General features: G+C 32.6%; 1 protein-coding gene across 1 annotated transcript in view; it reads right to left on the bottom strand.

The window, feature by feature from the left end:
* Window positions 1-12983, bottom strand: part of LOC106469114 (programmed cell death protein 5-like) — a 35672-nt gene that overhangs the window by 15355 nt on the left and 7334 nt on the right. Inside the window, exons 2-3 of the mRNA XM_013929569.2 lie at window positions 8188-8302; window positions 835-926 (exon numbers count right to left, since the gene is read on the bottom strand). Of these exons, the coding sequence (XP_013785023.1) occupies window positions 835-926; window positions 8188-8302 (207 nt within the window). The remainder of the gene's footprint in view (window positions 1-834; window positions 927-8187; window positions 8303-12983) is intronic.

Here is a 12983-nt window from a genome sequence, read left to right as displayed (position 1 = left end):
AACAAATATAAATTATAAGTCAAGTGAATACATGAAAGGAACAAATATAAATTATAAGTCAAGTGAATACATGAAAGGAACGAAATATAAATTATAAGTCAAGTGAATACATGAAAGGAACAAATATAAATTATAAGTCAAGTGAATACATGAAAGGAAGAAATATAAATTATAAGTCAAGTGAATACATGAAAGGAAGAAATATAAATTAGAAGTCAAGTGAATACATGAAAGGAACAAATATAAATTAGAAGTCAAGTGAACACATGAAAGGAAGAAATATAAATTAGAAGTCAAGTGAATACATGAAAGGAAGAAATATAAATTATAAGTCAAGCGAATACACGAAAGGAAGAAATATAAATTAGAAGTCAAGTGAATACATGAAAGGAAGAAATATAAATTAGAAGTCAAGTGAATACATGAAAGGAAGAAATATAAATTATAAGTCAAGTGAATACATGAAAGGAACAATTATAAATTAGAAGTCAAGTGAATACATGAAAGGAACAAATATAAATTAGAAGTCAAGTGAACACATGAAATTATGTAATTAAATATAAATTAGAAGTCAAATGAACACATGAAATTATGTAATTAAATATCAATTGGATTTCAAGAGTTTGCATGAAGTTATGAATAAAAATACAAGTTAGATATCAACCAAGCATGTGCAATTGGGAATGTATTTTATGTTCATTTATCAAATATCAATTACAAAAAAGGTGATAACAACTACTACATAAAGTAAACATATCTATAAATTATTACAATTTTGGAACCAAAACATATTTCCAAATTTATCTTTTATATAGATTATACACAAATGCCCACCTTTCCTTGAATCTGGCCTGTCCTTGCCATGTTAATTAACATATTTTCTACCATCTTGCTTTTTTCAGGTTTAGCAGCAGCTAAAGTACTCACTAAAGATGAAAATCAGTACATAATAACATATCCCATCAGCAGCAGAAAAAAAAATACTGTTAGTATTTATCAAACATTTCTAAGCTATTTCTAAAGCATTCCAAATAAAGATGTGTGTGTGTGGGGGGGGGTCATGTCCCGACAACTGCTACGCAACTAAAAATTAGTAAGTAGAAAGTATACCACTAATGAAAAGTCTTTTCTTATTACCAATATTTATATTTTAACTTAACAAAAAAGATATATATATTTACATTTTCATAGAAAGTGCTACAGCATGTGTCGCCCATAACAAAAGTTTACTTTTCTTCACTGAACTTGTTAAGCTACCTCATTAACAGTGTATTTATCAGCTGAGAAAAAAACTTACTATACAACTTTTCTAGAAACAGAAGAGCTATACATGTTTGGATTTTTGAGTTGATGTTAAAGAACAGTAAAGCTTCGACACATTGAGAAAATAACATTAATGTATTTAAGAGATAAGCAGAAATTCTACCTATATGTATACATGTAAGCAACAACAGTAGCACAAACATGACTGTTGTCAGACTCCACAACATGAAAGTTAAATATTGGTTAAACAATGTACCTGAGATTACTGTATACCATCTTATGCATTCACTGGTTGAACAATTAAAATCTAGTAGCCTCTAAAATATGTTCCTAATTGCATTTCTTTAAAGACAATACAAGCTACTGAAAACATTCCAGTCAGAGTTAATGACAGCATTCACCAATTAAAAACAATGGTTAAGATAATTTCTGTAAATAATTCTGTTGTCACACACATATCTTAAGTTAAATAATTCTTTACACATGACAAGTATACTTCCAGGTATGAATAGAACATATTACAATCACTGTAAAGGCAAGAAGCAGAATGTTCATGGAACTTTATAGATATCGTTTTAACACTTTCATCATTCATAATGTTTGACTTAAACATTCTGATACAGTAAACCAGTCAAACATTATAAAATATCAATATTTTCTTTTTAAGTGCTTAAAAAAATTAGTTTTCATTTTTGAACAATACTGTAAGTTCAATGTAAATTTTTCTAAAAATATAATAACTAAAGATTTAAGAATCATACAAAATCTGAAAATAAAAATTAATTAAAGAAAATTAAACAGAAAAAATTTTACTTTCCCAAACTGAAACTGTTCTTCATCTACATTTTAATGTTGAATACATAGAGCTTTTTATTTCACATAATCAACTGGCAGTTGGTATACTACACCTAATTTAAACATAGATGTAGTAAATCAGTAGAATATTAATTTTATTATTTCTATATACATGTATATGATACATAGTTGTTGAATATCACATTTTGGGTTAAAAGCTTGGTTAAAATGAATTTAAATCAAGAAATAGTACATTTTAGAACTAAAATTATGAGCTCAGTTTCAAATAATTCCATGTACATTAATGAAAAGAGGTATAAATATTTTAACAAGGAAAAAAAAGGTATAAAAAAATAATAAATTTAAATTATATCATTTAGCTCTTAATATAAACTAATTTGTCAATATATTCAACAGATCCATTGTTTAACTTCTCCAACAAATTTTTGTCTGTAGGAGTAGATTGAGCACTAGAACACTGCTTTTAATATAGTCACCAAATCTTTGGTAGCTATCTTGAAAGCAGATGTAAATGTGAAGAACAGATCATCTGTAAAAAAATAATAGCTTGCAAGAAAAATACAGAAACTGACTTTAACCAACAAATAAAAGCAAACATTCAGAATGAATGTCACTGACAGAGATGGGCAATTAACTCAATACTGTTAATTACCTATGATTATGGACACCAAATAGTGACATGTAAAATAATCAATTCATAGAAGTTATGTTTAAATTGATTAATGTCATGAAAGTAAGCAACTAATCAAAATTAGTGTTTCCGATTATTCCAAGTAATTGAAATATTGACATTATGATTTTTCATTATCATTTTCAGGTAATTAAAAGTTGTTCAGCTAAGTCAGCGTTGAAACTAATGAACTAATCAAAACTAGTGTTCTTGATTATTACGAATTTAATTTATCCCAATTGTACAAGTCTTATATGAGAATAACTGATGCTGAATGTAATAAATTAATGAGCTCAACAATTAACCAATTAGCAAGATATATTAATTACTCAGCTCTAGTCACTGAGCTACCTGACCTAATTCAAATTAAGAGAAATTGTTTTTGTAGCCTAACAATATGAAGTTTAAAATTAAAAATAATGTGTACCAAAGAAAGAGCTAGAAAACCTAAAACATCAAATATGACATTTTTTTTAATGACAAAATTAGGACTGCTGCTGTGAGACAGTAGGGAATTCAAATTATTTAAAAGCATTTTGGACATGCTTTATATTAAATTTGTGAAATACTTTTATATTATATTGTCAAGCAAAATACTTCAGTAACTATATTTTAAAAACACTTTTTTCAAGTGTCTTGTGAACAGGTTGAAACATTTATGTGGACTGGGTCCACAAACCAGTTATAAATCACTGCCTTGTAAGATACTAATTCTTATGAATATTAATATCATTTCTCTGCATTGTTGAAGAACACTGATGACAAATGTCTTTGAAAAGCTGGTCAAAGAAAAAGGCTTTGATTACCAGTATTTCAAATTTGAAAATCATAGAAGAGCAATTCATATCTCTATTGAATTTTGCCAGGAGAGTGATAGGATATTATGTCAATGAAGAGTATAATATGACATCATACCTCATAGGTTATACTTATTATTAGATTGCAAGACTACAATTTCAGAAAAGGTAAAAATGGTAAATGGATAAAAAACTAACTTACAACAGTTATTGGGTGGTAAATCTTAAAGTACTGCTTAGGACAAAGGTATAGTAGATGAATGTAGGTGTGCAGGTTTCTACTTTTTATACTTTATCTAACTTTACATTCTCTATCCCCCTAAAAGATGCATAGTACTTATAAACATGTTGTATAAATACCACTTTAAATTATAAGTAAAAGTGATGGTTAATTTTTGTTAAGATCTCGTACAGCAAATAGCATGAAAGGCTGGTGTGATAATGTTTAACTTGCGATATGTGATCTACTGGTTTTCTTATCAATGAGCTGCTGAAGAAATATTTAATTATAATTAAAAAATAGAAAACTTACTATATAGAAGCTAAGTTACAACACTGTCTAAACCATTACTTCACCAAAATTATCTAGAATGTTTTTTCTCAAAGGGACACTAGTCGCCATGCTATCACACTTAGTCCACTACAAAACAAATCTACTATGAAAAAAATCTACAGCTAGACATTTAAATGTCACATTAAAATGTGTATAGCTACACCTCATGTTAGATTGCAGTAGTATTCACTGTTATTTTGTTTATTGTAAATAAATCTATCATGCTTTGTACATTCGAATGCATCAAATGTAGAACTTTTTTTTTCACTATTTTCAAAAATGTTTAAAATTTTTTATATTTATGGTGAGAAATTCCAGGAGGTTTGTTAATCAAATCTGGATATGATTATGGCATGAACACACAAAATCTATGATTCTATAACAAATTCAAATAAGTATATCCATTGTTTTGAGGAGCAGCCATTTCACAAATACCATGATCAGTCTATTTTGTATATTTGAGTAAACTTAGTGTTCTACAAGTGTGGAAGAGACCCTACTAAAGTGTATATTTAAGGTATTCGGAGGAGAAATTCTGCTGGTACTCACTGGTACTGAGCACTGGAACTCATTTTTTAAGGTAGTACTAGTACCAGGACTTATTTGAGCTGATTCTTCAGATGCACGTGTATTCCATTTTTCCGTCAGAAAGCATTTATCCATTGACACTCAAATCATCATTGTTTATGTTTAAACGTAGATGTTCTTTTCCTTTTCAAAAACAGGTCCACTTCACCCAGCTGAGTACCTCTACTTTTTTTCAAGAATTTCACCACTGAAGGTATTTCAATATAATCGTGGTTCCAAAAGATAAAGCACAATTTCTTTGGCACTAAGTTACACATGTTAATATATTCCTTAACTGAAAATGTATTTCAGATAGATACTTCTGGACACAGAATACCTTGATCCCTCGTGCATCTACCTATGAGATTTGCATGCCACTAGCTATGAGTTAATTCCCATTGAAAAATTACATGTTTAACATGAACCGTGTTACTGCATGAAGACATCAACATCCAACAATAGTCCTCCACCAATAGGAGGGTGACATAACCTCTTTGAACTCAAAATAACCTCATTCTTAGATGAGGCAAGAAGAAAGTGCACCTGAAGTGGGGAGATGGATGACAAGGTGTGTCGCGGTAAGTATCTATCAGAAATACATCTTCAGGTAAGGCAAATGCTAACTTAAAAGAAGATACCTCACCTCTCCACACAGAATAGCTAGAATCCTACAGAGGAATGGTGGAGGATCTGGTGCAAATATTAAACTTAACTGAGCTCCTTTAAGAATGCATCAGAGGGGAAAGCCCATGCAGTGTGATACTTGATGGCAGGGGCTCCACAAGGGCACACTTGTGGGAGACTACATCTCGTCTCAATCAGGTATACTCTTTGCCAAGAAGAGAACAGAGGGAAAGACAAAAGAACCCCAAGTTTTGCAAGGTTGGGTAAAATTGATTATAACCAACAGAGCATCCGTACACAAGTGGTCAGCATGCCAAGATTGTGGTTGGGGCATGATCAAACCATATGGTGTGTGTCTCACCTTAACTCAACTGGACAGACGCTCACTGCAAAAGAATACACTAGATGTTTCAAGAGTGATGTGCACTACTACCCCACTTCCCACAGGTACTGTGCAGAATCATCGAGGAACTCTCCAAGGTCCATTACCTCAGTGGCTAGGAAATGGTAAGTGACAAGGGTCTCCTGTACTCCACCTTAAGAGGTGGGGGGAAGAGAATTTACAGTGGTTTCTTACTAGAGACAGTACAATGGCTGACAACAAAACCCTATTAATAAATGACTGCTTTTTCCATGATAGTCCATGGAAAGGTACAGTCTGGAATGGACAACTGAATAAATTTCAATACCATGAGGATACTGCTAGTGGTTTTGCACAACACCCCATCTCAACAGTGGTTACTGGTAGAGCCAGGACATATGGGTTTAACACTTTCCATTACCCCTCACCTGATGCTGAGTTCGTGAAACAAGTACAATCTGGGAGGCAACAACAACCACTTGGTAGGATCCTATAAAAGGGAAAAGAGTGTTGAAAAAGGAAAAGAACTTACTCTTCTCAAAGACAGTATGTTGTTTTATTGAAGAACAGTGACAGGAAGGAATAAAATCCTGCAGGAGATGAAACAGCCAGATGATCAAGATAATGGGAGACAAAGATGTGCAGAATATTCCTCATGCCAGCCTGAAGGGTCAGTTAAAATTAGATGCAAGAGTGAGACAGTTAACAAATCTGATGTAATGAAATATGAAAGAATGATCACCTTCCTGAGCAGTTACAGTCTTAGGAAGAAAGGCCTAGTCTGAATAGAGGAGGGAGTAAGTATGGTGAAAAAGTACAGGAAGCACTGATGGCATGTACATCGAAACAATGGCAACCAGAGCCAAGAGGGAGAAGAAAACATGACTTAAGAGAAAGAATATATTATGAATATGAAGCCAATGGTTTGAACAGAGCATGTATAAGAGCAGGTAAAACCATGCCAAAGTTTCAGTTAAATATGGAAGTAGGACGAGTGGGTTGGTGACAAAGGAAGGATCAGAACAAAGTGGAGAGGACAGGAAAAAAACCTGACAGTAACAGAAAAGACAAAATGTAGTTGATAAAGCAGCCTGAGAACCAGCAAGAGTGGAAACTGATGATCCATGGTTGAATGACCATGTGCAAAATGCCAAAAACCCCTAACACTTCTGTTGATAGGTTAACAGGAATGGGATAAGAAAAAGGCTATACGAGTCCAGCCTTACAGGCAATGAACTGGAAAAATACCACATATGAAAATGAATGAACAATACCCCCTGGGTGAAACATGTTTGAAGCAAGAGAGTGTGGGAATAGGGCAGAGGAAGAGGGGGTCCAGATGCCAATTAACAAAACAGGGGGAATCAGAATTGTGCAGGCCAAAGAGGTACCATTAACAGGACCTCACAAAGTGTTGTGTATCAAAGCAAGGACTTGAGGAAAAAAAAAGAAGAAGAAAAGGATAAACATACAGAAATAGGTGAAACTAATCATTGCTGAGAGCAATGACTGCTAGGGCCAAATGGTGAGGAACTGGGGATCCAAAGAAGAAAAGTCTGGTGTTAAGAGTGGTGAAGGCATTGATAAGAGGTGTGCCCAACTTAGAAAATCCAATGAAACACCTAAGATTGGAGAGATCACTCTGTGGTTAGAGCCCTGCCTGGCTGAGAAAGGCAGTCAATCCACTACCAAATTCAGAGTCCCTGGCACATGACAAGCCATGAGACAATATCAATGGGAATAAGCCCAAAATATCAGGTCTAATGTGAGGAAGCAAAGAATCCTGAAATGGGTACCTTTATTGTCAGTAAGTAATGTAATATATATATATAAGAGAAAAGCATTAATGAATTATTCCTTCCAATATGAAACAGCACAAAATATACTTATCTTATTATGCTGTTTCATCATACTTTCTAGCTTAAATGGCTTGACAACTTTGGTGTTATAACACCTTAGAAATGCACGGTAATTTTCTTTTGTAAATGTAAAAGGAATTAACCATTCAGGTTGTTGATCACAGATATTAAGCCTAATGAAATTTTATTGTATCATCTATTCTTTCCATCAAGCTTTCTTACGATTAATAACTTATATTTCACCAAAGCATCTATTTCCCTCTGTTTTACATGTCATCTCTGTTTACAACTAAAAATACTGTTAACAACAAGGGTAGACCACTAATATTTAGAAATAAATATATAAAAGTATATTTAATTACCTATACTCATTACCAGGCTGGTTTCTAAGTAGGTAGCCTACTCTAAATGGTAGTTAATATTAATTAATACATTATTGCCTGATAATTTGGCCTCTTTCATAAAACATATAAACTATGTTAAACATTAAATTAATAATCCTATTAATTATATTTTAAAATTTTCAATTACTTAAATGCATTTTCATCAAATTTTATCCCTTATTTATACAAAAGTTATAAACTTGTCATAATAAAATTATGAAATCAATCCATAACTGAGATTCTATTCAATTGTTTATCTTGTAAACATGTTATTACAGTTCTAAAGAGACTCACGTCTTGCACGTGCTTCTTGAGAAAGAACCTGGGAGAGAACGTAATTCCGCATTTCTTCCTCTTTTGCTTTCTGTTCTTGTTCTTGGTTAGAATTTCTCTCATTTTTTCCACCTTGCTACTCAGAATAGAACAAAAAATAAAATACAGGGTTTCATTTTACTAACATTCATATGTACACACATGTATAATAATAATCTGCTGTGGGAGTAGGGTGTGAATATTAACGAATATCATCTACTTCACCATCACATACTGAAGGTTCATGTCATTGCAGGAGTAGTAAATACGATAAATAGAGACATACGTGTCCAAGATCCACCTGGAGATTGTGATTTTTCTATATGAAATGGAGTGACCTGCACTACATTCTGGAAACACTTCTAATCCCACTTCTCACTCGTTTCTGTAAATTATTTATTATTTGTGTGGAATTAACTTTCGCTATTTTTGCAGTATGTACATTTTTGCAAACAATAGTTCATGCAAAACAAAAAGCCTTTATGAGTAATAAATGAAACCAAAACAGATAGTTACAAGCAAATATTATAAATCTTTAGCACATTCATGAAGCACAGCACTATGTAAACAATATGCATGAGTCAATTATAAAACAATGTCTTTTTACACACACAACAATCAATGGGAACATACAAACAATAAACACTGAAAACCAACTTCAATAAAACCTGATTAAATCAGTTCATGTCATTTACTATTACCTCATGGCTTTTAATATGCCAATATGCGTGGTTTGGTTTCAAAATGGCTGTCCAGGTGTAAATGGCCACATGTTGGTTCTCCATATATGGGCTGTCTCCCAACAAAGACACATCCTTGCTGGTGTACCAATGAGGGAAGCATTTTTTTCAGTTCATCTTTAAACTCTTTGTTTACTGACAAGTCCAGCGGCTGCAATCTGTCTATGCAACATACTGAAATAAACACACAATGAATGTTCTTACGGCGTGGGTTTGCTTGCAGATCTTCACCCTGGTGAGCTTTAAAGACATCAAAAATGGCTAGGCATTTCTGTGTTGGACATAATTTCAAGGTTTTATGGGCTCTCTTAAAGTAGGAGATAACCACCTCGTTAACATATCTCAACATTGTTTCATCGGTTGACCAGTGTGTCTAGAAATGTGTGATATCCTTGCCACTAGGAAAGTCAACCTTTGGATGGCATCTGTCTGTTTTACCAGCATATATCAACTATAGTGGTAATGTCTCTCTGGCCTTGGTCACTGTGAGTAGGGTTGTTAGCTGTTGTTTTTCATCAATACTGGATATTGTTATCTGTCGAGATCCTCTTTTCTTCATTGTCCAGTCACCTACTGGTATCATGTTCACACTCGTTTGGTTCCAGTTGATCAGGAATATTGTTCTTCTGGATAATGCCTGTAACTTACCTGATAGAATCTGCCTGGATCAAATGAAAATATTCAGTGTTTTTTTTATATATATATTTTGTCTCTTTCTGCTTCATGTATCCAAGGCAAGTAAGAAGTGACTTTGTCCAAGTTGTTGTATTCACTATGCTTTCGTTTTTGTAAATTTGTGCTCACTGATTCATTAGCAGCCTGGGTGGTGTGCACTTCAAGTTCTGTGTCACAATGTTGTTGGTTTGGGAGGATTGGTCAATTTCATCCATTTCCACAAAAACATTTTGAGTGAGGTACATAATGAAATTGTGACTGTTCAAGATTTGATACTGCTAAAAAATTTAAAATAATTCTATGCCTGCCAAGTCATTTGAGTAACTGTTCTCAATATGCTATATGGAGATAATAACTTGTAATCCTGAAACAGCAAACAATGAGGATACGTAAACTGTAATTAGTTAAGTACCTGCATCACCTGCCGTAACACACTAAGACAAGTTCATTGCTTTCAATAGGTGGATTACCAACATGTCAGTTAAGTTGCACAGCGTGATTGCAAAGGCTTATAGTTTGAAAAATGTTGCTTAGAAAAACAGAATGGTGTCTAAAAACTTTTCTTCTAAATGTATGTAATGGAAAATTGATGTATTTTCAATTTCATTTTTACATGAAAGTTAAAACCCACAAGACAAGTTTCAATGTAAAACTGCAAAATATAATTCCTGCAAATAATAAGTAAACTACAGCATACAGAATGTATTTGTTTATCATTTTCTCAAGGTATCTGTGATACTTTTAGCTCTACATTTTTTAGATGTCCATCACAGGCCTTAGAGAATATTATCTAACTTTTTTGCTAGAAGCTCCCGACATTTTTTACTATGTAATATCTCAAGTCTCATTTTACTGCATCACATATCTCACTTCCCATTGTTTTCACTCCTGGATACTCAGCTTTCTTTTGATTTAATCACTGAATTTTTTTTGTTCTAAGACAGTGGTTCCCAAACTTTTTTCACTGACAACACCCTAATCCACTTACCTTGGTTTGTGCAACACCCCTGCTGTCACATGCAATATTTTATGTTATTTTGTTATGTTCTTCTTATTCTTTGTTTGGTTAAACTCTAGCGACATCCTAATAACTTGTCATGACCACTGTTCTAAGGAATTAACAGGCTGACAACACTGAATATTCAAAATCAAACTATAACTAATCTTTTTACATGAATTCAGAGTTGCCTTATTATTTATGTTTTAGTTCTTGTGGAAATGCATTAATGCTCAGAAATTGGCTACTTGGGTTCTTATTCTATTAATTGATTATTTTATATGACACTAATCAATATTAATAGATGCTCATATGTACTCAACTGATTGTACCAACTGAATTAATTGCTCAGCTCTAGTACATGCTAGAAAAAACTAGAAACATACGTGCCTGCTGAGAAATCAATACATCCAAACAACCTAAAGCTTACTGTATTATGCAGCATGTAATTACAACCTGACTTGTTTTCCTTTTTAAGTGCTTCTTATCTAGCTAGAGCTAATTGTAATTAGCCATCTGTTCACAGGCTCAGTCAAGTTGACTGACCCCACATCTATGAAGTTATACATAATAAGGTTTACAATAACTTTGAGTTTAATATGTGTATCATTGGCAAGTTGTTATTAAACATAACAACTGTACATAAAAAAAAAAAAAATCAGGTTTTGTAATAATGTATTTTTACTTAAGATTTGTCTGCGAATTTCTAAAGTGTTTACATGAGTTAATCTGAATGATAGTTGATTTTCATGCTAAGAATAGAGATACTTCTCATTTTACAATTTTCATATTTCACTTGGATAGCCTATAGAATCTCCTGAATGAATATCATGTTATTTGTTTTAGCAAACTTTATACCTTCTCTCTTATTTTCTATACTCTAACAATTAACTGTAGCAAAATCACCACTGTACAATGAAATTGAATTTTAAAAATATGAAATAAAATTAACAATATTATTTCTCTGCACTGTCTGCAGTATTGATCAGAAAGTTCCAAGTTACTTACCTAAACAGTTGAAACTTTTCACAACCGCTTCCTTGTAATTTTATGATTTTATTGCTGAACTTTGTATCACTGAAACATTAGTCCTCACATCAAAAGCAATAAATCACAGTAGGAACCCATTAGTAAACAATACATGATTGCTGAATGTACGTTTCAAATAGTTTTGAGCTGGTGAAATTGTAGACATTTTATTTTACTGAAATTATATATTAGGCTAAGCCAGGCCTCAACAATTCTCCAGCACCACGTCACTATGACAACTAAAAATTACATCTTGGCACCTAGTAGTTTCTCCCATTTTATTCGTCTGTAGGGTTGTGCTAAATAGAACTCAAATCTAGAACAGTTCTAGACCCTTGGAAGTCCGGAATTATTTTTGCATTCTTTGAGTCTGAAATCGAACTTTGTTTCTAGGATTTTAATGGTGGATTCAGCACTTCATGTTTTTTCAGGAATGAAGTGCTGTGGTTGCATAACACATTACTAATTTCGTGCCATTTTGTTTTTCTTCTTTCTCTCAATTCAACCAATCAGTGCATGTGTTTAGACTCAGACGGGACCAAAGGCAGTTAGTTCAGGCAATACTATCAAGTGGTTGTTAATATTGTGATCATTAGCATGTTCTTGTTGCCGTGGAAGTAAATAAATATAACTCTCATCTCCCAGTACACACAGTAATGAAGTTAGGTTAGGCACACCAAAAAGCCTTTGCTTTTTGTTGTACAGTGTTGTAGTGATGAGTAGAGTAGACCTAATATGAAACAACCTGCTTGACCTATCAATATTGCAGTGATTATAGTTTCTTTATTTTCATTCATTGTAAGAATCCATTGTAAGTTATTTGATCTACTGTTTTAATAATTGCACTTATTGAAGTTTAACTTGAATATATGTTATATAATAAAGTTGAATAATGAACTCTGTTTTTAGTGTAAAACTGTATGTCTCATACTATAACCACACAACTGACTCAAAATATATTCCATAACTTTTCTATATCAGACCTGGCTCCTAAGTTTTTGGGCTGGCTGAAAATATTTGTGGAGACCTGGGCTAAATTGAAAAGTTTCTACTTTTTACATTATACTTACTTTTGTTGAAACGAATATAACAATAACTGAAACATATACATAACAAAAGGATTTCTAGTACTTGTTGCATACTTGACCTCATTTGCACTTGAGTAAATATTTTTGACATTCTTCTGTAAGCCTTGTTGAGTCAAAATATGGGTGTCCAAAAAAGAATGAATATAGCTTTCAAATATACATCTTAGAATACAAAAAATATATCAGTCAAGAGAACAAAATGTCACAAAATTAATTTATCTGGCTTTCTAAGTAAGCTCTAAATATGTT

Source organism: Limulus polyphemus, unplaced genomic scaffold (genome assembly GCF_000517525.1).
Source record: "Limulus polyphemus unplaced genomic scaffold, Limulus_polyphemus-2.1.2 Scaffold3312, whole genome shotgun sequence".
Taxonomy (NCBI): Eukaryota; Metazoa; Arthropoda; class Merostomata; order Xiphosura; family Limulidae; genus Limulus; species Limulus polyphemus.
This window is presented reverse-complemented; position numbering and strand designations above follow the sequence as displayed.